The sequence below is a fragment of the Lampris incognitus genome, chromosome 6 (genome assembly GCF_029633865.1).
Source record: "Lampris incognitus isolate fLamInc1 chromosome 6, fLamInc1.hap2, whole genome shotgun sequence".
NCBI classification, from domain to species: domain Eukaryota; kingdom Metazoa; phylum Chordata; class Actinopteri; order Lampriformes; family Lampridae; genus Lampris; species Lampris incognitus.
This window is the reverse complement of record NC_079216.1, coordinates 48,030,687-48,058,297: the sequence shown is the minus strand read 5'-3', so window position 1 is coordinate 48,058,297 and position 27,611 is coordinate 48,030,687. Positions and strand designations below refer to the sequence as shown.

The 27,611-nt window shown below is 42.6% G+C and overlaps 2 protein-coding genes across 6 annotated transcripts in view; one reads left to right on the top strand and one right to left on the bottom strand.

Annotated features, from left to right (window-relative positions):
* Window positions 1-9,643, bottom strand: part of pik3c2a (phosphatidylinositol-4-phosphate 3-kinase, catalytic subunit type 2 alpha) — an 82,262-nt gene extending 72,619 nt beyond the window's left edge. For all 3 annotated transcript variants that reach the window (XR_008810411.1, XM_056282634.1, XM_056282635.1), the window contains exons 1-2: window positions 9,570-9,643; window positions 4,494-5,726 (exon numbers count right to left, since the gene is read on the bottom strand). Coding sequence is in view for 2 of the 3 variants with exons in the window: in XM_056282634.1 (XP_056138609.1) it covers window positions 4,494-5,642 (1,149 nt within the window). In the remaining variant the exon portion in view is untranslated. The remainder of the gene's footprint in view (window positions 1-4,493; window positions 5,727-9,569) is intronic.
* LOC130114739 (nucleobindin-2-like) lies at window positions 2,056-26,627 on the top strand. 3 transcript variants are annotated; one of them, XM_056282636.1, is made up of 13 exons: window positions 2,056-2,189; window positions 11,306-11,443; window positions 11,893-12,000; window positions 14,214-14,346; window positions 15,079-15,182; window positions 18,940-19,125; window positions 19,577-19,667; window positions 21,999-22,057; window positions 22,136-22,228; window positions 22,604-22,693; window positions 23,916-24,086; window positions 24,621-24,681; window positions 25,128-26,627. In XM_056282636.1, the coding sequence occupies exons 2-13, from the start codon at window positions 11,306-11,308 to the stop codon at window positions 25,247-25,249; spliced, it is 1,356 nt and encodes a 451-aa protein (XP_056138611.1). In that variant the 5' UTR covers window positions 2,056-2,189; the 3' UTR covers window positions 25,250-26,627. The 3 variants fall into 3 exon arrangements, with proteins under 3 accessions (XP_056138611.1, XP_056138612.1, XP_056138613.1); XM_056282637.1 differs by lacking the exon at window positions 2,056-2,189 and adding an exon at window positions 10,325-10,409; XM_056282638.1 differs by lacking the exons at window positions 2,056-2,189; window positions 11,306-11,443 and adding an exon at window positions 10,359-10,409.
* The last annotated feature ends 984 nt before the right edge of the window (window positions 26,628-27,611 follow it).

The following is a 27,611-nucleotide window of genomic DNA, read 5'->3' as shown; positions in this document are numbered from 1 at the left end:
CCAGATGTTACGTGAGGAATATTTTGCTATATGTAGTACAACTGGACTGTGGCTCCGTCCCTTGCACTGTTTAACGTCAACAGATTGTAATGCTGGTGAAGTGAAGCTTATCTCACTATTGTACTAAAACCATTGTGCATCAAGGGCATCAACTAAACGCCAAAAGTAGAGATGTAAACATCGTTAAAGACCCTGACCAGTGACAGTAAACATGTTACGGCAATGCCGCCACTTAAAGAATGCTAAAATACCAATATTCATTTACTAAGCATTCACATTTTATACAAAATGTGTTAATTTATAAACCATTGTATGGGAGAGCCTCGATACCTAATCTGTACCCGAACCTAACACTGCAAATGTTGTTGCCTTCGTCACTGCACAAAAACTGACTTTTGTGCATGCATTGCAAGCGGTTTTATTTGTACACCGTTCACTGAGAATGCAAATCATGCAGCCATCGCTGGTCATGTGCTTTCTGATGCACGAACATCCCTGAGGAAATACCAAAAAAAAAAAAAAAAAAAAAAAAAGACAGAAAATCATTTGTGGCAGAGAAATGGATGGAACAAGCGGAAATCGGTCATTGGATGGGGTCTTTATGAGCTCATAATCATCATCCAAGCAAACTCAACACAACATATGCTGAGTCAATATGTATCGTGATACTGTAAAGAGGGGTGAGCAGTGCTGTGATACTTGATGGCCCTACTATAGATAGATACTGTTTGTTTGACTGCCCATTATCTGTAGCCTGGAGCTTCATATCCAAAAGTACCAAAGCAAAGGATTAGGAAGCAGAGACTAGAGGCAGCCAACCTGAAAGACAGAGAGACAGATAAGGAGAGAAACCGATGGAGCAAGACAGACAGAAGAGAGGCACAAAGAGGTTAAATGACCAAAAAAAAAAGAAGAGATCGACAATGAGATAGAAAGAGAGGAGTGAAAGAGAGAAAGCAACAGACAGGAAAAATGACATAAACATGCGACAGAGACAGATGAGACAGCAGCTATATTCCGTCAAGTTATCCATCCATCCATCCATTATCTGAACCGCTTATCCTGCTCTCAGGGTCACAGGGATGCTGGAGCCTATTCCAGCAGTCATTGGGCGGCAGGTAGGGAGACACCCTGGACAGGCCACCAGACCATCACAGGGCGCGCGCACACACACACACACACACACACACACACACACACACACACACACACACACACACACACACACACACACACACACACACACACACGGACAATTTAGTACAGCCAATTCACCTGACTTACATGTCTTTGGACTGTGGGAGGAAACCGGAGCCCACGGAGGAAACCCGCACAGACACGGGGAAAACATGCAAACTCCACACAGAGGACGACCCGGGATGACCCACCAAGGTTGGACTACCCCAGGGCTCGAACCCAGGACCTTCTTGCTGTGAAGCGACCATGCTAACCACTGCGCCACTGTGCTGCCCCCGTCAAGTTATTTTAATCAATTTAATTTTGATATCTCAAACAAGGAAAGCTAAATGGAAACAAAATTTAAGGGGAAAAAAAATAAGATGAATATTGCAAAGTAGCAAGTGTAACTTGCTCAAGTGGAAAAAGTTGATATGTCAACAAAGATTACATGATCAAGAGCGACAGAAAAAGAATTTTGAGTAAATGATGATATACAGTGGTTAATAAGCTTAACTGATGTATTTTCTTTAGATCCCATTTAATTTTCCCTTTTGATGATGTGACCTTGTTGCATCCTGCCCACAGAGAGATTATTTATTCACTACAAACCAACTAATGGACACATTTAATTTTTTTCGTCTTTATAAAAGTTTGCCTCAAATTCACACAAGATTTGGATGGAAAAAATGCCTAGAGCGACAACAGCCAAGAGAGAGAGAGAGAGAGAGAGAGAGAGAGAGAGAGAGAGAGAGAGAGAGAGAGAGAGAGAGAGAGAGAGAGAGAGACCTTCACAGCAGATAGCCTAGACTCCAAGTTCAAACTCATTTGTTCCATTTTACACAAGTCTGCCCACACTCTCACATCTTACGCCACCATCTGCCAACCAAACCGACATTCCATTTGAAAGTACTGGGACGTAAAGAAGAAAAAAACCAGTTCTCAGGCAGGAGCGCTGCTGGTGATTGTTTTTGGAACAAGCTCAGCAGCCCAGCTAAAGTAACATCGCAGGGGTGAGTCAGGCCCAGCTCATGAACATTCAAGCAGAATCCCAGTGCCATTCTGGACTGTGCTGATCACTGCCTGCAGGAGTCCGAGCGCCACAGGCCAATGATTTAAAGTGTCTGCTAGTAAGACTAAGAGACATACAGGTACATATATGATATAATATCTGCTGATATGCTGAACTGGAAGTAGCTTTTTTACAGTTACGACTGCTGCTTGTTCTGCACTTTTGTATTTGTTCTTGAACTTTGCACTTTTGCACACTTCAACTGTACAGCAATGTGACATCATGAGTATTGTGTTGACGTCATTTATAATATCTTACTGTTTGTTCCCGAAATATTTATCTTAAACCCTGGCTGCAAACCAAATCTCTATTCTCCATGTACTATAACCACTACCTGCAGGTACTTGTCTGCTCCTAAGAATGTCTTGTTTGTCTAGTAAAATAGTGAAAGTGGTAGGTTGGTTTTGGGATCCAGCATCCACAGGCTGTTGAAACAAGAAGCCGGTTTCCTGTGCTGTGTGTTGGGACAGATCATTAGGCCATTTACTGAGAGGAGAGGAGGTGTCTGATGTTGGGGTCTGAACTGTCACTCAACATTGATTTCTGCTATTGGTTGGCATGCATGCAGGGCTTAGAATTACAAGCAGCCAATGGATACCTGCCAAATGATGGTTAGTTTTGGCATTGGTTTAATCAGGCTTTTGTTTGCTGGCAAAATTCAAGTGGCCAATTTTTAAATTCCACAGTTCACAGATTCCACTTACTGTGGTTGTTTGACAAACTCATCTTCATACAATTGATGCAAACTTGCATGAAAACTGGCAATGTGCACAGGAGAGCGATATACAGAATATCCAGTACTTCTCTAGCATGCATACACACACACACACACGAGCACACTGACGCACACTGCCAAAATGGGAGTTGGGTTGGCATAGCAGCACATGGGGGAGTCATGGGGTGTGTTCTGGTGCTTGTCAGAAGAGTTGCTGCGGGCCGCAGGGGAGCTGTGTGGGCTTGTCTCTGCTTACACTACTGGTGCTAAGCTGCCAGGCAAGCAGTCTGGACAAGGGGGAGAGCCAATATATGCTTTGTGTAGGACACACGCACACACACATATGGAAAGGTGGCAGATAAAATATGTGCTGATAAAAAAGGTGAGAGCACACAAGGACGTGTAAAAAAAACTGAGAGCTTCAAAGGCTCATGTTACACAATACAGTAGTCAGGGCTGACAAACACTGACTAGACCACAGACATAACATGTAGGCACCTATAAACAAACGTGCTCTGGCATGAGAGACATTCCAAACCCCAGAAGACACAGTTGGGTGTATAGAAGGGACAAACAGTCATTGATGAACATCAAATTATATCTTTTAAATCCCACAATGAGGATTATGATGGCTGAAATTAAAGCTGTGTTACTTTTTTCTTCTGAAGGTTGTGTTTACTCACAAAATTTCCAAAACTATCCTGAATCTCAGAATCTGAACGCACTATTTTTAATGCTTGAGACTTTTCCTGGCTCTTTAAAATTGATGGAAATCAACAACCAAACTGGCTAATTGTTCTGGCCTGACAGAGAAAAAGGAAATGGGCCTTTTGAGCACTACAGAAAAAAAAAAGACACTTAAAATTCTCCACAGAACTGCCTATTCAGGTCTTACTCATTTATTTACTTGACAGGAAATATGAGTGATCGGAAACCTCTGTTAAATTGTGACAAGTGAAAAGGCAGAGGGGCGACAATGACAATTTCATGTTTTTCTCCAGGACATAAGGCTTCAGCACTAAAGTACTGAAGAGAGGGTTTGTGGCTTCACCTTAGCTTAGAGACGCCCCCAAGACCATCCCTCTGACAGATGGTAGCTTAGATTTAGGGGGCAAAACAGTTTTCTGTGCCACATGCCCACAGCACTGTCCCAAATGAATGCTGTGTCAATTCATCACATGATAAAGATCATTCTTTCTCTCATGAATGAGGTCGGAAGGAAATTGTGGGGTCAAACAATGGGCAGTAAACCATAGAGAAAACTTAAATTACAGGACATGAGTCAAATCAAGGGTTTTTTTCCCCCCAAGCTGTGAGATAAATGTAGAATAAATGGGCTCTGATGGGTGCTACAGCTGAACAACAAAATCCATGATCATCTGTTCAGGCTAATGTTCACTTACATACAGTTAAACTGGCTGGTCTGTGTCTGTGTATAGTTGCTTTATCTACAGTGTGTGTATGTTTAGTCATTAGCGGACAAACAAACAAGTAACACAATTTGGCATTTCATTTCAACTGTGAACGTACCGGACTGTTTGGTTTGTGCTGAAAGGATGACCCTGGGATGTTGAGGGAGTGGCTCCTAGTGACAGCTGCCCCTGCCGATGCCCTCCGGGGTTGTGTGCGAACCGAGAGTGGAACTGATGGGGGGCTACTGCTGCTGCTGTTCCCTTCAGTCTCTAGCACAGCATCCCAAGGATCCCCAGCAGGCCCTCCTGTGACTATAACAGCTCCCCCTGGGGCTGGGAAGGTGTCCTCACCCTCAGCCTTACGTTTGGTAAGCGGGTCCAGATCCAGCCACTCAAAGCAGCTAATGTTAGGGGGATCTGCCACTGTTGTCTGCTGGGGCGGTGGGTTGGGTGCCAGAGAAACCGTGCTGGTTGCCCCAGAATCCAGGTCGGTACTTGCCGACCTGCCGTTCTTCAAGTATTCAGAGGTGCTGGCAATCTTGTTAAAGAGTTTAGCCATCTCTGGGTCAACGGCAGGCTGCTGGAAGACTATGGGAGCAGTGGTCTGAATGGGCGTGAACGCCATGAAGGAAGGCTGCGGGGCTGACATGGCCATGAAGGGTGACATGGCCGGGGTGAAGCCATTCTGGAAGGTGCTTGGCTTAGGAAATGGAGCAGAAGGGAACATAGGGCTTGGCTGATGAGTGGGAGTCGACACACTGGAGCTGGAGGGTGTGGAGAGAACAGGTGTCCACTGGCCACTGTGAAAGGGTAAGGGGCTACAGGTATGGCCGCCAGGGTAGGAGGCACTAAGGTTGAACCCAAACAGTGATGAGGGGCGGGACGCTTTGCTACTGGCCCCAAAGTTATCATCCAATAAGAGCTTTTCAAGTTCCGCATTGGTTAGTTTGTCCACATCGATATCCCTGAACTTGTCCTTATCCTCTTGTTTCTTGGTCTCTGGGAAAACTATGAGGTCCTTTTCTGGTCTACTACCGGAGGGTGAAGGTCGAGGAGCAGTAGCGGTGGACAAAGAAGGTTTTGGTTTTGTAGATGAGGATGATGCAGAGGAAGATGAAGCTGTTGATGGTGAAAGAGTGGGCCTCTTCTCCCTTTGCAATTTTGCTAAAGCCTCTTCCTCCATGCGAAGTGCTTCCTCTTTACCCACAACCCCCTTGATCTGGGGGACATCCAGTTTGAACCCATTGCCACTAGATATCTGGGCCATTGTGTCAACTTGAAAGTGCCATGAGTGTAATGGTTTAAATGTCAGTGAGGCTCAAAATAATGGAGAACAAGCGTCTTCAAAAACCTAGAGAAACATGGGGGGGAAAAAGAAAACATTTATGAATATGAAAAAAATAACATTTTATCAATTTATAATACCCAACTATGGCCTATCTGCTCATTTCAAAAGGAAGTATTTTCAAAGTATTTTCAACCAAAATATATCATCATTATCCACACACTAGACATTAGGACAGCGAATTTTTCTGCTGGTTTCACATAAAAACCTGACCTTGTTCACATGCCATCAGAAGGGAGGGGGAAAATTTTTAAAAAAAAATTTCTAAAAAGCAAGGTTACTTGGGTCATGCTGTCCTGGCAATCTGGTGAAAGCCCGTTTACGCAATGCACAGACACAGCAGAGGGGAGACCATTACAAGGCTTGTTAAAGCTTTAGTGTGCCTGGATGTCACAAGGGAGGCCTTGTCAGCTCCAATGTATTTCTACATCATAAAGCTGTTCTTTCAGTCTATGCTACTATAACCAGATTTTGATTGTTTATTGAGTAACTGTCATTTATGATACACCTTTCATAATTAATTACATTCATTTGTTTTCGGGTCAACAACAACAATCCTGTTATGTTACCAATACAGGCATCATTACCAGAATGTTCACAGCATTTATATTGATTAGCTCATTCACAGTGAGCTCTCCACTGATGAACAGTCAACAGTGTGTTTTTGACCTTGAATAGTGACATGTGGCAACTGTTTAACCAAGCTGTCTGGCACAGCCACTGGCCCTTCCTACAAACCAATCAAATTGGGTAGGATGCAATTTGTAACAAGAGGATGATATATGACATGCTTTGCTAATTAGCTCAAAGTAACCTTATCAAATATGCATACAGACTATTCAAAAGTTATAGGGTGAAAGGGAGAATGGGATATTACAAAGCCATGAAAATTTAGAGATCCAGTCTTGATACTACAAAATTTTAAAACTTGGCCTTCAACAGGGAGGAACAAGGATCAGCTACATCCAAGACAGAGCAATAACACTGCAGCAAAGTGTGTTTTGTGATCCTTAAATGACACAGCGTTTTCTCAAAGCAACCCATTCATCCAATGATCACAACCCCAGGGTTGAGTGAGTTCTCCCTCTCCCCCAGGCATCACCGGCCTCTCCTGAGCCTCCCCTCCCATTGTGGAGAAGGCTGGCTGTACTGGGGCTCAGGCTAGCATAGCACTATTGTGCAGCTGAGGAATTTGGCATGCAAGGGAGCCAGACGGGTCACTCATTCTCTTTCTGTCTCTTTCTACTGTCTTAGCACCACAGTCTAAGCCCGTCTTATCAGCTGTGCTAATATCAGTGCTTGGGCCAAAGCTCTCAGAAGCAGTGATAATATGGCAGAACTCTAATATGGCAGACTAGGAGTGTTCAGAGCCGAACTCTGACAACAGCAAGCTAAGGAAACTTTGAAAAGATTAAACTGAAAAGTTAGTGCCAGCTGCATCATCATCAGAGGCTATGTTAACTGTTAAATATAAAAAATGTGCTGTAGAGATCAAACCATCTGACCAAAGATGCCTAATTTAGTATTTAGTCTGACAGAATGTGGCCTACTGGTTACCATGACTTGCATGTTTACCAGTAATTTAAAACTTAATTACCATAACATGCATAAGGTAGCCTATATCTAGTTTACATGTCCTTGGGCAAGCCATCATATCCTATTCCCTAACTGCATGTTCACTGTGACTCGTTAGGAAGAGAACTGTCACCCAAATGCATAAAATGTAAAAATTATTGACTAACTTTAGCATTCATCATATAGTGCAACTTCTTTTGAATGGGTCCTAGGATCCTAGTTTTGCATTAGAAGACAAAACTATGCAACTAATTTCAGTCATCAAGAAAAGGAGGAAAGACAGCGGATCAAGTTCTCCTGAGTAGGACTGAACCTAGACCAAGATAACCAAAGCTTACCCAAGGCACAAAAGGTCCTGACTTGAGATACCCATGTTGTTAAAGTCCATATAAGGCGATGGTGGGCATTGCAAGGGAGGAAACCCACTTGGGAAGAAAAGTCAACAACAAAGATAACTAGTCCAAACTCTGCTCCACAACTCTGTAATAAAGGACCAAGGGTCTGCGTTCCTCTAAGATTTCAATACAAACATGAGCACAGCATTAGCTTGTCTTCTCTTTACCATCCAGAAAAAAGACAAGCCTCAATCTGCTGCTGGTCTTTAGCAGAAATGAGCGCTTGGCTGGAGTGAGTTAAGGATGCAGAGGTCAGAGTAAGAAACGTAATTTTTGGGATCTGGTTTGTATGCTTGACTAAGATTGCGAAGGCTTTTTTTTTTTGTTAAGATTAAGTCAAATGGGTCCAAGTGAGTCTCACTACCAATGAGCCAGTAGATGCGAACATGCTACTGGCCAGCTGATCAAAGTGCAACACAACAACTTTTAAGAGGTGAAATAAGTAACTAGGTCATGTTTATAGATTTATAAGATATAGACAACTGTATTCAATGGTCGCTTGATAAAGTTAACGTGATGAAGCCTCTTACTACTATCACCCAGTCTGGCCTGTGCAGAGCATCAAGTCTATAAAAAGAAACCAAAACAAACACTTATTTAACGTCCTTTGGGGTGAGGGGTATGCAGACAGATGTTTGTTGCAGAATCCCAGATGTCTTCGACCAAAGCCAAAGTCCCAAAGTAAAAGTAAAGCAATAGTCTAACAAAACGTAGCGAATCATAGCTTATGAAAGAAAGGCTGCCAAATACCAAATCTGGCTTTTACATTAACAAACCTTCCGTAAAATGAAGGAGTCTGTACGTTAAAGAGAGACTGTGGAGTTGAGAAGTTTTGGAACTGTCTTGACACACATGAATATCCCTTTATTTAAACCCACTAATTTGCTCTTGCTGTTGCATTTGGATAAGTAGGGATTTTCTACAGAAAGTTTAGGGAAGCATGAGTCAGCTCTACCTCTCCACTCATCCTTTACTCACCATAATACGCACCTTACAGGACAGCTAAATGAGACTTAATTCAAAACGACAACAAATTGTTCTGATAATCGTGTTGATTTTGACTATATTGATTCGTAAAATTGTACTCAAGTCAGATACTTCGTTTGTTACATATTATGTGGGAAAAATCACTGTTATACATTTTACTTAACTTATTTTTTTTCTTTTAGATAATAAACGTTATAACTTTGCCTAGGAAAAAATGTTATCTTTGGGCAAAATAGGCCATACCAACCCATACAAAGCGATGTATGACAGCCAGTCGCAGGGAAATTGTGTCATCACATTTAAAATACTATTTAAACGTATATAATATTTGCGGTTCAGCTGGTAGTCAGATACCCACCTGACTGTATATGAGGCGAGGCGACCTGATAAATCTGGCTAAAACGCAGTAGATCCCTTAAATAAATAAGTCCTGGCAACGCACTACAGCAACAGGAACCAGGTAGCAAACTCTTTAAGAGCATGACAACTTGGGCAAACTTGGAGGACCAAGTTTTACTTTGTTGAATGGTAGGCTAACGTGTTAGCCCGCAAACCGTGGGGAGACAGCGGTTGGAAAACGAGGAAAGTTAATCGTCGACGTTAGCCTACCGCGTACATAACGACCCACTCACTGACAGCGGCGCTAACGCCAACCGGCCGCTTGAGTCCCGGAGATGAACGTTCCACACTTTGAACAACACCGATTCGCTAATTTCAAAGCACTGAGTCTGTGAATCTGCCAACTAAGTCCACCACAACAAGGAAGAAATGCGTTTCTCGTCATACAAGAAATATCCGCGTACTGCACAACAACGGCTGAATGTGTATAACTGAAGGTTACAACTTATAAATGCCGACACTTACAGTAAAAAAAAATACATTGATTTCTCACCTTTTAGCAGTACGGCGTTTGTAGCCATTTTTCCTGCAGCTGCATTTTTTTCCATCCACTTGCACGGACTGGACGTCAGTTCCTGTTGAAGTAAGTTAGATAGCATTCCTGGTCGTCTGGATGTTTTTGTGAAACACAAAATTGGAGAACAGAGCCATCCGGTGGGCATAAGGAGCAATCGCGAGAAAGTGTTGAATCTGTCAATTATAAAATTGGACGTTGTAAAATAACATCGCTAATGTTGGCGATGGTTCTAGCATCAGCAGTAGATTCTGCATTTTTTTTTCCAGTGTTCCACACTTTTCACCCAATATCAAGAACAACATAAATAGCTTGCCAGTGCATGCATTTCCTAGTGTAGAACTCCATTTAATGCCTGGCATTTCCACCATAGTTAATACATAAGGATATTGCATTTGCTTCCACCCATGCACAATTATAGATCAAGACATGTTTAAATTATCGGTAACCTCTATTTTCGTGACGCGTTACGCCTCACGATCCCATGTGTCAAACACTAACTCCGCCTTTTTCGTTTGACACAACCATTTGTAAAAGCCACGTACAGTTTGCCTCAACGCAGCTTGGTAGATACACTTTGACTGACAGCTGATCGGCCCAATTATATGACAACGTGACAATTTTTTTTAAGCACGGTATTCGTTTCTACCCAATTGTGGAGTGGGAAGGCGGGGCGTTACCATGGTAAACGCAATGAAAGCTTGGCTTGTACTCACTTGGGCTATATAAGGGCTGTAAACAGCTCTGGTCTGTTTGTATTAGTGGATTGCCAAGCATACCCAAAGCGTGGGGAAGAAAGGAAAAGGAAGATAGAAAAAAGTGAGTGTCAGATTATTTGTATTCTAACTGTGGTAGTTAATTACATGCAGACGCTACCTTTTTTTTAAGTCCTTCATGTTGGCAGCTCTCCCAGCTAAAGTCAGAGGGTTATCTGTTTTCCGTACAGTGATTCCACTGTTTCCCAATGAAACCATATGTTGTGATATTGAAAAATTGAGCTGAGCAGAAAGAGGCTTGTGATTTGTGATTGTGATGAGTGACAGATTGGTTGTAATTGTGATGAGTGACAGATTGACAACAGCCTTTAGGTTTCTAAGACCTGTAAGAGGAATAGCCCCAACATGTTGAGAGGGGCTTTATGCAACAAACCCATGTGTTGCACGGGCCTTTGCTTGTGTCAGGGATCTTCTTCCCTTTGGGATTAAGATTAACTTGCTTCAACCCCTTGCCTTGACTCATTCTCTTAGGGAGAAATTTTTATGCTACTCATACCAATATTGCAATATAGATGAATTACTCAGGATCTTCTGGTCACATACTAGACATGGATGCCTTGAGATGAGAAATATGAAAGTACTGGTAGTGTAAAGTTTTGCGAACATGGCATAAATATTATTCATGAAGTGTACAATATTTTTTGAGGTGTCATCTGTTTTTGATGGCTGCTCAGTGGTAGGTAGATGCTTGTGCTTAAAAAACCCAGTCTAGATGTGTTGCTTAGAAAAGTGCATAATTCACAATGGGATGAAGTACAACACTCTATCCATATAAAAATATGCCTTATTACAGTTATCGATGGAACAAAAGCACATGATGTTTTGGTTGTTCAGACCTTCATCAGGCGTTCATTTGATGACCATTCAGTGCCAACTCTAAGATCACCAAACTGATATTTTTGCAAATCAGCACTTGCGTCTCCTTTCTCTCTGTCACAGATGCAGAGGGCTAAAGCCTTTGGGCACTGTGGGCTGGTTCTACTGAGCCTGTGGCTATGTATCCAGTCAGTGCCCATCTCTGTAGACAACACCAAAGTGACACCCCCAGAGCAGAAACTGGAGCCACCACAGAGCACTGTGAGTGAGGGACCACAGTTTTAATTAATGCCTTCACTGTGTGAGATGCAGTCTAAGATTGAGAGCAGATACATCAAGGTTAACACATTAAAACAGATCTTCTGCAAGGGGAAGCCAGCTGTTTCTTACTGATTTGATAGAAGACTTACTTTGGCAAAGAGAGATATTCATTGTTCAAGGTCTCTGATGGTACCTCTCTGGTGCAAATAGGAGGCATAAATGCTTTGATCTTAAATATAAAACTAGAGTGTAAATCAAATACAATGTTAATTGTGCAGAATTGTTGACTAAGGTTGAAAAAAAGAGGAAGGAAAATCTTGCCCCTGATGTTACCTTTCATTAGAATGAGGAATGTAATCCAAAAAGGCCAATGTCAAGTCAGCTCAATGTAAAGCTTCTGCTCTTCACTAATGACACACAGCAATGTTGTTATTACTTCTATGCCACAGGACACAGGACTGCATTATGACCGGTACCTCAGGGAAGTCATTGACTTCCTGGAGAAAGACAACCACTTTAGAGAGAAGCTACACAACACTAACATGGAGGACATCAAGGTAGGCCAGCTGGAGAAATCTGAAATTCTTTCATTGCCATGTGCATTACATGCACTAGGACTTTAGCTTGGTGTTGGTACAGTGATGAGTCCAAAGAAAATAGAAATAAAAACACTGTCTTAAATAAACTTAAATAATTTTTTTCTGAGTAACCGATCTGATGCTGAGGGCCTGTTCTTGTGCTGCTATGATCAGAGCCTCTGTGCTCTCCTTCAGTCCAGCCTTTTCTAGCCACTGGTAGGATTTCTCTATCAGCCACGTCTTCTATCTGTCGGTGGTGCAGCCCATGGAGGGGCTTGGTCTTCCATGATACATCCTCCTCTTCTTATTCCTCCTCACTCTGTGTTCTGCTGCCTGAGCTACTCACTCAGCAGTTCGTCCTGGGGAGCCCTCTCTCTGATATACTTGGGAATGTTCCTTGTTTCATCCTGGATAGTGGCTCTGACACTCACTAACCCTCGGCCCCCATCTTTTCGCTTATTGTACAGTCTCCAGCTGCTGGATTTCGGGTGGAACCCTCCTTGCATTGTGAGGAGTTTCTGTGTCCAGATGTCTGTGGCCTTTATCTCCCCCTTTGGCCAGCTTATTATTCCAGCTGGGTATCTGATGACTGGAAGGGCATATGTGTTGATGGCTTGGATCTTGTTATAATAAATAATAATAATAATAATAATAATAATAATAATAAACTTTATTTATATTGCACCTTTCTAAACAACATTACAAGATGCCTTATTCTTGCCATTGAACTGGCGTCTAATTTTTTTTTTTTACTTTTTGTTTATATATGTATGCCCATTTAATTGTGTATGTAACATTTTGTTCATGTATCCATACTTAGTCTTTATGCCATTGTTTTTCTCTATCTACCATATTTTTGTTTAAATGTACCCTACTCTATCCCCATTAGACAATTCAAATGTATCAATTTTCTAACCATAGATTAGCCCATCCCCCTACTTTGTTATGGGCACTGCACATAGAACGTAGGCAACCGGTATAAATAACGACGTTTATTGTAACCATGTAGGCAGCTGATGAGTGCACTGAGCACGAAACAGGCTTGTTCTGCCATTTAACAACTTTGAGCTATAATACATATATATCTATCTATATATCTATCTCTATCTATCTATCTATCTATCTATCTATATATATATATATATATATATATATATATATGTGTGTGTGTGTGTGTGTGTGTGTATATAGTATATATATATATATATAATCCAGTGAGTGAGGTAAATTCTTTGAGACAGTACAAGCCTGTTATATATGTATGTGTATACATATGTATATGCATATATATGTATGTATGTATGTATGTATGTATGTATGTATGTATGTATGTATGTATGTATGTATGTATGTATGTATGTATGTATGTATATGTGTGTGTGTGTATGTATGTATGTATGTATGTGTATATATACAGTGAGTCAAGTTCTTTATGAGACAGTACAAGCCTGTTATAATATGTGTGTGTGTGTGTGTGTGTGTGTGTGTGTGTGTGTGTGTGTGTGTGTGTGTGTGTGTGTGTGTGTGTGTGTGTGTGTGTGTGTGTTATATATATATATATATATATATATATATATATATACAATCCAGTGAGTGAGGTAAATTCTTTATGAGACAGTACAAGCCTGTTATATATGTATGTGTATATATATATATATATATATATATATATGTGTGTGTGTGTGTGTGTGTATATATGTATATATATAGTATATATGTGTGTGTGTGTGTGGGAGAGTGGCTGTCAGTGGGGGGCAGGGGACCTGTTGATTAGTGCAGAAATTATCAAGCATGCTATGTCAATAGCTCTTCTTTTTTTTCTATTCATACATTCATTTATTGTCCATCCTTTTTTAATCCAATTCTGTGTCTCGTTTGGTCTGGCCCAGGAGGCATTAGGGAAAAGGTATGGAAGACGTGTCCACCCTGGACAGTCCCCAGTCCATCATCACAGGGCCCTCACATGCAATCTATTACATTCTCATTTCACACCTACGGGCAAGTTAGTCTCTAATTCAGCTATCATGAATGTCTTTGGACTTAGGAAGTAAATCCACACTAACACTTGAAAGAACACGCAAACACTACACAAAAACGCTGGACTCACATCCAATGTGCTAACCACTGTTTTTGTGAATATCCCAATGACCTGAGTGCCCGGTGTAACATTGTGCTTTTTTATCTATTTGCAGCAAGGCAAGCTTGCGAAAGAGCTGGACTTTGTCAGCCACCATGTGCGGACCAAACTGGATGAGCTGAAGAGGCAGGAGGTAAACAGGTTGCGGATGCTCATCAAAGCCAAACAAGACATCCAGGGAGGGAACGGTATGAAGCTCTCAATGGACATCATCCTATCAGCAGAGACATTGTTGTGACAGACCAGTGCTCACTGAAGTTGCACAAGTTGTTTTGTTATATATGGCAACAGCAAGAAGATGATCTTGTCACTTAGGGACATGATGCAACTCACCACTAAATGTAAACAGAGAATGACTGTATGCATTCAAGCTTGAGGCCACTGGGAATCTGTAGATAGGCAGGTTAAATTCTATTCCATTTACTGTATTTGAAGTTGGTAATGCAGAAGCAATATGAGACCAAATTGCCTAACAATATCATTGCCAAGGAGACATTGTGTGAGGTGTTGCTGGAGGTTGAAACAAGGTGTATGGAAAATTCTAGAGAGGCTATGCAGAATACGAAACACACATACAAATGTTCCATGCCAACATTGCCAGGGGTAGCAAATGTTGCTTTCCCAAAGTAAATTTTAGTTGAATCCAAAGTCAACAAAGATGCTTAGCCTGTATTTGGCTTTATGCCAGTCTTGCATCATAACAGTGCTGACATAATGAAAGCCTTAGGTAAGACCACAGGTGACTGTATTTCATGAGCTATTGCTCAGTAATTTTAGACATCATACAGTCAGCCTGAAATTAACAGTGGGCTGTCTAAAATGGGTTAATTTTTATGCTTGTTCCTTTAATTGCCACAAAGCTGGAGATGTGAAACTCCTCGCTTGAGGATAGTGACGTGTTATCTTTCTCCTTCTTCCAGATATGACTGTAGACCACCAGGCATTGTTAAAACAGTTTGAGCACCTCAACCACATGAACCCTCACACCTTTGAGGTGGATGATCTGGACCGCCTCATCAAATCGGTATGAGCTGTTGATAATAAAGCACTGGAAGGACTGTTCACTGTTCACCAGAACAGTCACTGTTCTGAAAGACTGATGCGGTAATGTTTTCCTTAGATTTACTCAGTATCAGCAAGTGCCTCCGAATTAGGAAGATGACACCGAGGGCCCTATTGTTGTACAGCCGCATGTTAGCGCTCCTGTTGGTTTCATCACCAAATTGACAGCGCTCACTCCTTTTTAAAGTGAAGGAAAAGAGGATATTTGATTTGTTAATTCAACACCATACTTTACAACAAAACCATTGGTAATGCATTCCTCCTAATCCCATGGTGTTCCAAAATGCAGCAGAGGTGTGTCACGTGCCTCCTTCCACGAAAATAGCAAAAATCTGTTTGCCAGCGGGCGTCTGGGTAGCGTAGTGGTCTATTCCGTTGCCTACCAACACGGGGATCGCCGGTTCGAATCCCCGTGCTACCTCCGGCTTGGTCGGGTGTCCCTAGAAATACAATTGGCCATATCTACGGGTGGTAAACCGGATGTGGGTATGTGTTCTGGTCGTTGCACTAGCACCTCCTCTGGTTGGTCAGGGCGCCTGTTTGCGGGGGGGGGGGGGGGGACTGGGAGGAATGGCGTGATCCTCCCACGTGCTACGTCCCCCTGGTGAAACTCCTCACTGTCAGTTGAAAAGAAGCGGATGGCGACTCCACATACTATATCTGAGGAGACGTGGTAGTCTTCAGCCCTCACCGGATCGGCAGAGAGGGTGGAGCAGCGACCAGGACGACTCGTAAAAGTGGGGTAATTGGCCGGATGCAATTGGGGAGGCTGTTCACTGTGCTTTGCGGCGTGCATCTTGATTCATGGAAATGGGGCCCTGAATGATATTGCATGGTTTAGTTTTTGTTTTGTTTTTTTGCTTTTGGGAAATTTTCCCTTTTTTCTCCCCAGTTGTACATGGCCAATTACCCCACTTTTCCGAGCCATCCCTGTCACTGCCCTACCCCCTCTGCCGATCCGGGGAGGGCTGCAGACTACCACATGCCTCCAACTATACATGTGGAGTCGCCAGCCACTTCTTTTCATCTGACAGTGAGGAGTTTCGCCACAGTGACGTAGCGTGTGGGAGGATCACGCCTCCCCCCTTAAGAGGCACCCCGACTGACCACAGGAGGCACTAGTGCAGCGACCAGGACACATACCCACATCTGGCTTCCCACTCACAGACATGGCCGATTGTGTCTGTAGGGACACCTGACCAAGCTGGAGGCAACACGGGGATTCGAACCGGAATCCCTGTGTTGGTAGGCAATGGAATAGATTGCTATACACCATCCGGATGCCTCCTGGTTTAGTTTTGTTCACAGCAGGCAAAGAGTGTAGCTAAATTTGGGATGTATAGATTAGGGGTTGAAAATAAGAAGAAACATAAATCCTAGACAAAAAATTCTTGAGTCCCCCCCCCCCCCCCACACACCTTATAACAAACTGTATTTGAGGTACGGAAAGGAGTGTGAAGAAGTGTGATAGCCGATGTTTTAAGTAACTTGTTTGAGGAAAAGAAAACAGCACGAAGTGTTCCAGCATCAAGACTCATTTACTGTTTAGCTTTTTTGAAGGATCATCTCGAGACATGTCACGAAAGCGTATGATAGCTATGCTGTAAATGGTTCAATATCCACTACTGGGTTGTGTGATAAATAACCTTAGATGTGATATATAAAAATACTGTTTTATTGTTCTTGGATAATTAACTCATTCACAAATGAAAAAAGAAGAAAAAATAATAACCAGCAGTCTCAGTAATAAAAAAAAATGTCTCTAATTCATGACTGTACAAGTAGTCTCAACCAAGACACAGTCCAAATGTGCAGATCATTCCCCGTCTGCTGGCCGGTAAGCTCTTGTGTTAACCAGTGGGCTGCTTTACTGGAGCTAAGCAATCGTTTTTACTATACACTACTCTGTCTTTATGCATGCTCAATAATGCAGGTAAGAAAACCCCAAAAAGTTGAATCTGGACACAACGTTGTGTCCAGATGAACTGATTCAACTTTTTGTGATGCACACTACTTTGGAAAAAAAATCTTTCAGAAAAGTAACATGGATTGGCCAAAGGTTTTAAATCTTATATTCAATTCTTACTTTGTGATTCTGGATTCTTTTGTGTGGTTGACAGCACTGAGGTCTGGTGCAGACCTAGCTTCATCACCATGATAACCACAGTGAAGAGTGCCCCCGGTTATGTTACACATGTAAAAAGATATTGCTTTATATGTTTCTATGCCCTGCAATGTTGTCGTGTCTTCTGCTGGTCGACATCTGAGCTCTGTTAACTAGTCTGGCCCTTTCACTTTTAGATGTCATTTCATGGACGCATGGTGACGTTCAAATCTTTAATGCCTAGGAGGTAAAGTTTAGTCAGTTTGGGACTATATTACAAGAGCTAGATAAGGGGTAGTTTGTGTGTGTGTGTGTGGGGGGGGGGCGGTTACCTGTGGACTAAACAGGGTTAAAAAAAACGATAGGGATGAATCCTCATTAGTAGAAATATCATCCTTTTACAAACAATGTGTTGGATTTTCATTTTTGCACATCCCTCTGATGGCACATCCCTCTGTTTGCATGTCTCCTCCCAGAGTCATCACTTGTGTGCATGTGGATGTTGGCCCTACAGTGGGTTTTTGTACGGCTTTATTCTGCAGTCTGTCGTGCATCATCTGCATCTTGGAATTTTGTGGTGAAATGGAAGTGTGTATAACCAATATAAATAAGATTTGTCAATGACTCTCAGATGAAGCTTAAAATTGGCAATTGTGACATCAAAATAGCAATCACTGTGCACCAGCTATGTATCTGTAGGAGGTTAAAACTGATGACCAGTAATGAAATGGAGGGCTAAAGATGGCAGCTTTCAATTTTGAAGTCTATTCAAAAGGGGAAATATTCAATTAGCTTCACCAGTATGATCAGGTTCCAGATTAACTATCCTTAAAAGGTAAAATGGCAATAGCTACTCTGTGTGTTTGGGGGTTGGGTAAGGTTATTACTATGGTTAAGTGTTAATATTCATAGAAATTATACCCATAAATGCTACTGGAAGATCTAAACTCCTCTTCTGTTTTAATGATAATTCTCCTGGGACAGGAGATGTGCTTCGTGGTAATTTCTCTGAGTTTCACTGCGCTCCCACAGTTACTGGTCTTTGGGTTGTCATTCTACACTCTTCTCGAAGTCTGATGATTTTTTTTTTAAAAAGCGAATTTTTAAACCTGATTCCTGTAGGATTGAATATTAATATATTGGGCTATACAAATAGAATTGACTTGACATCTACTTGAATCTGGATGAAGGGAAGACATCAGTGGTCTTTGATCAGCAGCCCTAACGCACACTATAATCACATAGGCTGTTGTATTCGCGTGATTTGCAAAGCTGAAATTAACCATAGAGAGCTCGTTTCTGATGTACCCAAAATGCTGCTTGGTAAACCAGTGAATTAACAATACTGCATTAAGTCCTAGCGGGCTCAGCCATCCATTGAAATTCATTCAACTAAGCATTACAGAGTTTGATTTAACCCTTTCCACTGTGCAAGGTCAGTGGGATTTGTCCACGCTGGGACCAATGGGATTGATTTTACCTTGCACAAACTAATCAATTAATCCCAGAAAAATTATCAAATCAATTTCAATGGTGTGACCCAGCTCTGATCTCTATTTTAACTCTATTTCTTACCTTTGTTTTCTTTCTCTGTGTCCATGGGCTGATGCTTAAGGCTACCAATGATCTTGACAACTTTGACAAGGAGCGCCACGAGGAGTTTAAGAGGTACGAGATGATGAAGGAGCATGAGAGGAGGGAGCGCCTCAAAGCCATGGATGACGAACACCGCAAAAAAGAGGAGGAGCATTATGAGGAGATGAGGAAGAAACACGCTGACCACCCCAAAATCAACCACCCTGTAAGTCCCCTCCCTGTTGTCATCGATATCCATTTAAATAAATTGGATTGAATGATGTTTGGGGATACATTTAATTGCTGCAGAAGGAATAGGAATAGAAAAGGAAATGACAATAGGCTAAGCATAAATATAAGATAAAAAGATTTTAGGATAAGAAATGTGAAATATGCGTTTGATGCGCAAATGCAGATATAGAATGTTAAAAATAAAACACAAACATGAGAAGGACTTGGACATTAGCACACTTGAAAACTGGAGGCACCATGATACTTGGATCAGAACATTTATAGTCAAGTGTGTTGATGAAGCCCACTGAGACAAATTTGTAATTTGTGATATTGGGCTATACAAATAAAATTGATTTGATTTGATGAAGACTTTCCACAGAAGTCTGAAAATTGTGGTGTGTGTGTGTGTGTGTGTGTGTGTGTGTGTGTGTGTGTGTGTGTAGGGCAGTAAGGACCAGCTGAAGGAAGTTTGGGAGGAGACAGACGGTTTGGACCCGAATGACTTTGATCCCAAGACCTTCTTCAAAATGCACGGTAAGCATCTTCGTTCCATCAAGTTTGAGTGACCATGTTGGTTTAGTGCCATTATGACCTAAACTGCCTTTGAGGAAGAGGCTGGAACGCCCCCCCCCCCCCCCCATCCCACCAGATGTAGGGATGCTGCTCTTTGGTTTGCTTTGGCTGCCATGTAGTCAAAGTTAGGTGAGAAGATAATTTTACTGTTTTAGATTAATAGAGTATTTATTAAAAAAAAAAAATTCTTCATGAGGGTGTCCAAATTGGGTTCCTTTAAAGGTCTTTGGTGCACCTTGACACAATGACCGACTGGGGTTGGCAGGGTGGCGCAGTGGTTAGCGCTGTTACCTGCTAGCAAGAAGGTCCTGGGATTGAACCCCAGGCCGTCCCAGGTCCTTTCTGTGTGGAGTTTGCATGTTCTTCCTGTGTCTGCATGAGTTTCCTCTGGTTGCTCCGGTTTCCTCCCACCATCAAAAAGACATGCATGTCAGGGTTAATACTCCTGTGTGTGCCCCTGAGCAAGGCAATGGAAAGAAGAACTGGAGTTGGTCCCCGGGCGCTGCAGCTTCCCACTGCTCCTATACAATAGGATGGGTTAAATGCAGGAATCAGGAACACTTTATTTGTAATTTCATTGCATGTACTTGCGTACATAAAATGAAACGAAATGCCGTTTCCCGCAGTACAACACAAAGACAACAACACATCCAAAAACTACAAGAACACACATATCCAAACTAACATCTAAACTAAACAAAAAAAAATCACTGTCCAAGGATGACTTTCGGAACTGCCGGTCTGCATGGGCTAGCAGTTAGCTTAGCCCGCCCCGCTTCTGCGTCCTGTTAGACCACCCTCGGTGTTTCCTCCTCGGGTGCAGCTCCAGGCAGGGACCGTGGTCCCTGGGCCCACCGGATGAAGCAGACCAGGCTCCCCCAGCAATCTAACGCCAGCTCTCCCAGCCGGACACCCTCGACACACCTCTCCACACGACGACATCAAAAACACCAGTCAACACGGGGATCGCCGGTTCGAATCTTCGTGTTGCCTCCGGCTTGGTCGGGCGTCCCTGCAGACACAATTGGCCATGTCTGCGGATGGGAGGCCGGATGTGGGTATGTGTTCTGGTCACTGCACTAGCGCATCCTCTGGTCGGTCGGGGCACCTGTTCGGAGGGGAGTGGGAACTGGGGGGAATAGCGTGATCCTCCCACGCACTACGTCCCCCTGGCGAAACTCCTCACTGTCAGGTGAAAAGAAGCAGCTGATGACTCCATGTGTATCGGAGGAAGCATGTGGTAGTCTGCAGCCCTCCCCGGATCGGCAGAGGGGGTGGAGCAGCAACCAGGATGGCTCGGAAAAGTGGGGTAATTGGCTGGATACAACTGGGGAGCAAAAGGAGGGATAAATTAATAAAAAACCTAAAACACCACGGTCAACATCAGGTGTGGCCGCCGCCGGACCGCCCTCGGTGTTATCGGGATTGCCGGTCTGCATGGGCTAGCAGTTAGCTCAGCCTGTCCCCTTCCGCGTCCTGTCAGACCGCCCTCAGTGTTTCCTCCTCGGGCAAGGCTTTGGTCCCTGGGCCCACAGGATGCAGCGACCAAGCTCTCCCAGCTGATCCAGCGCCGGTTCTCCCAGCCATCAAACAAAGACAAAACTTAGACACAGATGTGGACAAAGACCCTGCATGGACGGTACTGGGTGAGGCCACCGCAAACGTGAATTCGCACTGCCATCTTCCTACACCGGTACTGGGTGAGGCTGCTGCAAACGTGAATTTGCGCCGCCATCTTCCCACACCGGAAGTGGAAGGTGTGTGTGTGTGTGTGTGTGTGTGTGTGTGTGTGTACACAGGGGATGGGGGGTGGTCAGTACCTAATGCTGAGCATGGAAATCGGCCCAGAATTTCAAAATTTGAAAAAAATTGGCAGAGAACAAATTTCATTATAACAGTACAGTGACAAAATAAAATAGCTTTTTTAGGGAGTTGTTCCTTATCCGATGCGAGGGTCTAAGGACAGGATGTTTAGTTGCTTTAAAGCCCCTTGAGGCAAATTTGTAATTTGTGATATTGGGCTATACAAATAAAATTAGCCTGACTTTCTTCTTCTTCTTTTTTTCAATCTACAAATAAATTCCCATATGAAAATCTTAAGCGCCAAAATCATCTCAAATGGTGGTACCAGTGGCAAAATGTCATCAAATACCAGTCCTTGGAGCCAAGCATGTTCTTTTTTTTGTAAATGTTTTCTGTAAAAAGACAAATGACATTACATGAAACTACAATACAAGTCACAAATTTTTCATGAAGTGCCTTTTCACTTAAGCCACCTGCTTGGTATTGCAGATAGCAATGGAGACGGTTACTTTGATGAGAATGAGCTAGAGGCTCTCTTCACCAAAGAGGTAACTGAATGCTTTGTCTCTATATCTGAATTTGGTAGCGAAGAAGCATTTGTGCAAGCATTTGTGTGTGTTTTATAGCTGGAGAAGGTCTATAACTCTAACAATGAGGAAGACGATATGAACGAGATGGAGGAGGAGAGAATGCGCATGAGGGAGCACGTGATGAACGAGGTGAGCTTTCTACAACGCACGCACCCCATCTGAGTTGTGGAACAATTATTATAAAAGCCCTGCACGGTTCTCATCGAATGCCAGAAAGAAGGATGTACTCAATTGTAATAAAATGTTCTAAATTGTAAGTGCAGACATTTTTTGTGACACAAGTATGTACTGACTGACACACATAGTACACGCAAAACAGGACCTCACATTCAGTAACATGCTACAGACAGCAGAATAAACCTAATTCTACCAATGAACACTTCGCATTTATTTAGGGAAAACAAGAAGGGGCTCATACTATGAATTTTCAAGTTGGATGCTCACTTCTTGCTGAGACTGTGCAATAGCCAATATGTTAAGCAGGTTTCATGTTTTGATGAACAGGTAGACACCGACAAAGACCGACTGGTGTCATTGCAGGAGTTCCTGGAGGCCACCAACAAGAAGGAGTTCACAGAGACTGATAGCTGGGAGGTAAGAGCCCAGGTTTCAATGAAACGTCTGGTAAATGCACACAGAAAGGGGATAAATAGACATGCTTGTGTGGTCCACTCATTTATTCACTGCTCCTGGATCCCGTTCCAGACCACATAAGTTTATATACTGTAGGAAGCATTTTTCAGATTTTTTTTGGGGGGGGGGGGTAGCCTGTCATGGTGTTGGGACTTGTCCACCTTTCCATGTTTAGTTGCACACAGTCAAGTTAGTTATGCCCCAGCAGTGCCTGAACTAGTCAAGTCAAGTTAATTTGTATAATCCAAATTCACAAGGTAGTCCTGAAGCTCGTGCGATGGCTCAGAAGCATCACTTGGTAGACGTGTGTGGGTGTGTGTGTGTGTGTGTGTGTCTGATGGGCGCAAAGCTTTCCTTGTTTTGTCTACACTTTTTACCTTTTTATTTTTGAATGTTTGGATGATCCGCTGTAGCGACCCCTAATGTGAGCAGCCGAAAGTAGCAGTAGATTTTTTAATGTTTGGCACCATGTGATGTGGCACTACGCCAGAGTTGTGAGCTAAAACAAGCCAACAGAATCATGTTGTTCCCCAACCATGATGTGTTGATCTTAGCTCCCACAATTAGTTTAGCAAAGCACTATAAACCTGCAGCCCATGTGATTGCCAAGATAAATTATTTCTTTTGTTGCTCCATTCTCTATATTTGCTGATATTTTGTTGGACCACTACCAATGAATGGACAGACAAATCCATATAGCCCCCCACTCCATCCCCCCATTTCATCAGGGTGGGGGACAATGAGATACTCACCATTTGTTGTGGTGGTTCCCAATGCCTGTCCCCGGGCAACCCCTAGTACTGCCAGTTTTGTACATCCAGCCATAAAAGTGGCACAGAGGGTGGACATAATTAACTATCTGACAGAATAGAAAACCAGCAGAGGGGCACCAGAGTTGTAAACCACTGACTTGGAGGGAAATTAAAATAATCTTTTGGGCAGGCTGTAGATCAGCACCCTCATGTGGCATTAGGCATTTTATTCCATCTAGGCATGATGGATCAACAAGGTAATAAACCAGATGCCTCAGCAAAGAGCAGGGCTAAAACCCCTTTGAGATGGAACTCAGCCCACAGCAGTTTGTATTTTGTGCCATTTCCTTGTTTCTCCTTCACACACACACACACACACACACACACACACACACACACCGGGTTCTCCCCTCCACCCCCCCACCCCTCAGACTCTGGAGCAGAACCAGTTATACACAGAGGAAGAGCTGAGGGAGTTTGAGGCACAGCTGACCAACGAGGAGAACAACCTGAAGCAGAGGACTGAAGAGTTGCAGAGGCAGAAGGAGGACTTGGAGAGACAGCAGGAGCAGCTCAATGCCCAGAAGACAGAGCTGCAGCAGGTACGCTACATAATATGAAATTGTTCACATTCGTCCAATATAATGGTCCAAAGCCACGTGCTACTGAGTACTAAGAGCACACAGGTTTTCATTCCCACCACAGAAGACTGCCGTAGAAACCTATGTTTGCTCACCAACTGTGACTATAACAAACATACATTCTGCACATCCACTTTAAATTGCATAAACCCACATATTTTTTCAAATTCTCCTATCTCTCATTTATGTTTTTATCTTTTATTTATATCTACATATTTTTGCCTCAGTATACTGTTAATAAATTGTGGACCCAGCATACATGCAGTAAAATCATATACTGTTAAGTTCATTTATATATTTTACTTGGTATGCTTTGTTATTGTATGTCCTGCATGTCGTCTAATTCACAATTTTACTGTACTCTCATTTATACTCTATTTTTACTTGCTGTAACTGAAATTTGCTCCCACGGTGACCCAGTGTCCCCACGTTGGTAATTCATGTTCCATCTAATTCAACTGAATTTAATTTCCCATCCTTCCTGTCTCTCGTTAGGCAGCAGAACACCTGGACAAGTTAAAAGCTCAAAAAGTACAAACCTCGGTTGAGGTCAAAGGTCAGTCTGATAACTCTTTTGCAGTTTTGACTTTTTTTTCCCCCCCACCAATCAACCTGACGGTGTTCATTTAGCAAATATGACTTTTGTCACTGATGCCAAGCTTCACACTGTCAGTACCTATGCAGTTAGTAGTTGCCCAGTACAACAAAAAAATTATTTGATTGTTACACACTTAGCAGTTTCCTTGGAGCAATTTGCCTTAAAGTGCCTTGCTCAGCAGTGCCTTAAGAATAGTTTTAGAGGGAGGAGAGTGTTTTTGAATTTGTTATGCACCCTGATCTTTCTGTCAGATTAAGAATCTGAACTACTGACATTAATGTCCTATGCCTGTTTTTGTTCTGATGTACAACTACCCAGCATCACCTGTAACACTTGACCTTATGTCCATGTTTATCTGATGTCACTGAGGAGGATTATGATACCATTTATCCTCTGTGTTGTAGAGCCAGGAGCCTCTCTAGCATCACCTCATGCAGGGCAGCTACAGCCAGTACAACCAGGAAAAAGTCAACCACTGCCGCCTGGCCACAACCAACAAGATGTACCAGCACAGCCCATCTCTTAGCAGACCTCACAACCCAATACTGTGTGTATGAGAGTGACTGTACATGTGTGATTGTTCTACACTAAATCCCCCCCCTTTGGAGAACCACCTGGTCAAACAGACCCACACATGCAGCAGTTGTAGTCAAATGGGTTTTTTTTAAATCTGCTTTGGGGGAATTTTGAATTTGGTGCCAATTCCCATTATGTGCAGTCTTTTCATATTACCACCCACTCTGTTTTCATAATTTCGTTCCTATAACAGCAGTAGCAGCAGTTTCTCATGATGGGATGTTGGAAGGCATGGGCAGAGCTGCTGACTTCATAAGTGAATGTTTTGTTGTGAATACAAAAGTTGTACGTTTTCATTTTTTGATTCAGTCATGTCCTTCTGATAAACTGATTTGAATCATTTGGTGGGAGAAAATTGAATGTCTGTAACACCGTTTGTGTTCAAGCAATGCAGCTTAGTAATGAGTGAAATAGCCCTTACATAAAACATTTTTTTTGGGGGGGGGGGGTTTGCTGCTGTTTTGCTTTTAAAGAGCAATTTGGCACATAATCGTATAGGAGTATAAATACTGTATCCATAAAAGATCTGTGGTTTTTTGTAAGGCTATACATTTCAAAGCACTGTATTGCTCTTTGTCATCGTTTTCTGTTTAGCGTTTGTGTTTGGATCAGGGTATGAGTAATTCCTCTCACCTCTGAGGGTTTTACAATTTAATATCTACTGAGACTGGACAGTCCATCAGTAGAAGGCAGGTAATATGTTGGATAGTGATGTCACTATTGGCTAGCCATTATTTCCTGTGGAACAGATGTTCGACGAAGATGCGTGGTTCAGTCAGTGATGCATATTATTATTTAAATTCAAAATAATTTAAGTTAGTTTATCATTTTTGGGATTCTGAGGAAGTGTTTGTGTGCGTGCACTAATGTGAATGTGAATGCATTTTGATTTTGTAAATCATACTACATGATGTTGAAAATGGTTTCAAACCTCTTAATTCTATCTGTTGCCATAAATGAAATCGCTGTTGATCCTGAGAATTTAAATTCCCTTCTCTCCCTCATTGGAGATGGACAGACCAAAGCAAATTTTCAAGAGAAGACAGATGTCTGTTGACGAATGGATATGTGATCATTAAAAATGGATACAACGGATAAGAAAATGGATGAGACGACGAGTTTAAACTTCTGAGCTTTATCCAACTGGCTATTTCATCACTTCTTTCCAGTTTATTTATTTTTCTATGTTCTTTTTGGGGGAAAAAGAAGTGTTTACAACACTTGCGAGGTTGCCACTTTTGAAGAGCTTTCTGTCCACAGCCACACCTTTTGTGTAATATATCGATACTGTTGTACGGAGTTTGAATGCAGACATTAAAGTGAATGAGCTTGCACATTCAAGGTCTCTTTATTATATCAAATTTAGCAGCTGACACAGACTCGGCTAAGTTTTCAAAGCCTCTCCCATGCAGTCAATCCCAACTGAGGAACATTTCCAACTTGGGATCAGTTCAACACTTTGGCTCTGAGCGAATTGCTCAGTTAAACACTTTGCTAAAAGTAAATACCATATATTTATCTATTACATGAATTGTATGCAATATTATGTACTTGTGTATTGTTTAGTCAAGTCAGTTTTATTTGTATAGCCCAATATCACAAATTGCAAATTTGCCTCAGGGGGCTTCATAGCTACACAACATCCTGTCATTGTCACGCCGGTAGTGGGAACAGAGGCCCCAAATGCAGACAGCGGAGACGGGCTGGTCAAGATCAATGTTTTAACAACACAAAACAGACTTCCAGACCGCAAAGAAGACTCAGGACAAGGCATCAAGCATCCGGCAACCAATAGTCAACCAATGTGTGTGAGTGAGATCCGACAAGGAGCCAGGGCAACCAGGGGGAATAGATACGTAGGGGGAGCCAGTCAGGGAGATTGGGCGCAGGGCAGGAAACGGAACCGCAAGCCAAATAAGGGGCTGGGGATCAGGTGAGTACCGCATTGGCAATCAGGGTTACCCATGTAAATGGTTACTCTTGTAAATGGGGCGCAGGTGAGTCGAAATACCAATCAGGCGATGGGGAACAGGCGAGCCCCGATGACCCAGATCGCACAACCATGACAGCCATTAGACCCTTGCATCAGATAAGGAATAGGGAGAAAAAATAGGAAGAAACCTTAGGGAGAGCAACAGAACAGGGATCTCTCTCCCAAGACGGACAACGTCCAATGGATGTTGCGTTTACACAATTTACAGAATACAACATTTGAAAGAGGATAACAGAATTATAATATATATAAAATCCTTGAGAGTTGGCATTGGTGTAATGAGATCAACACCAAGTAATGCTGTGCTTGTAGAATCGGG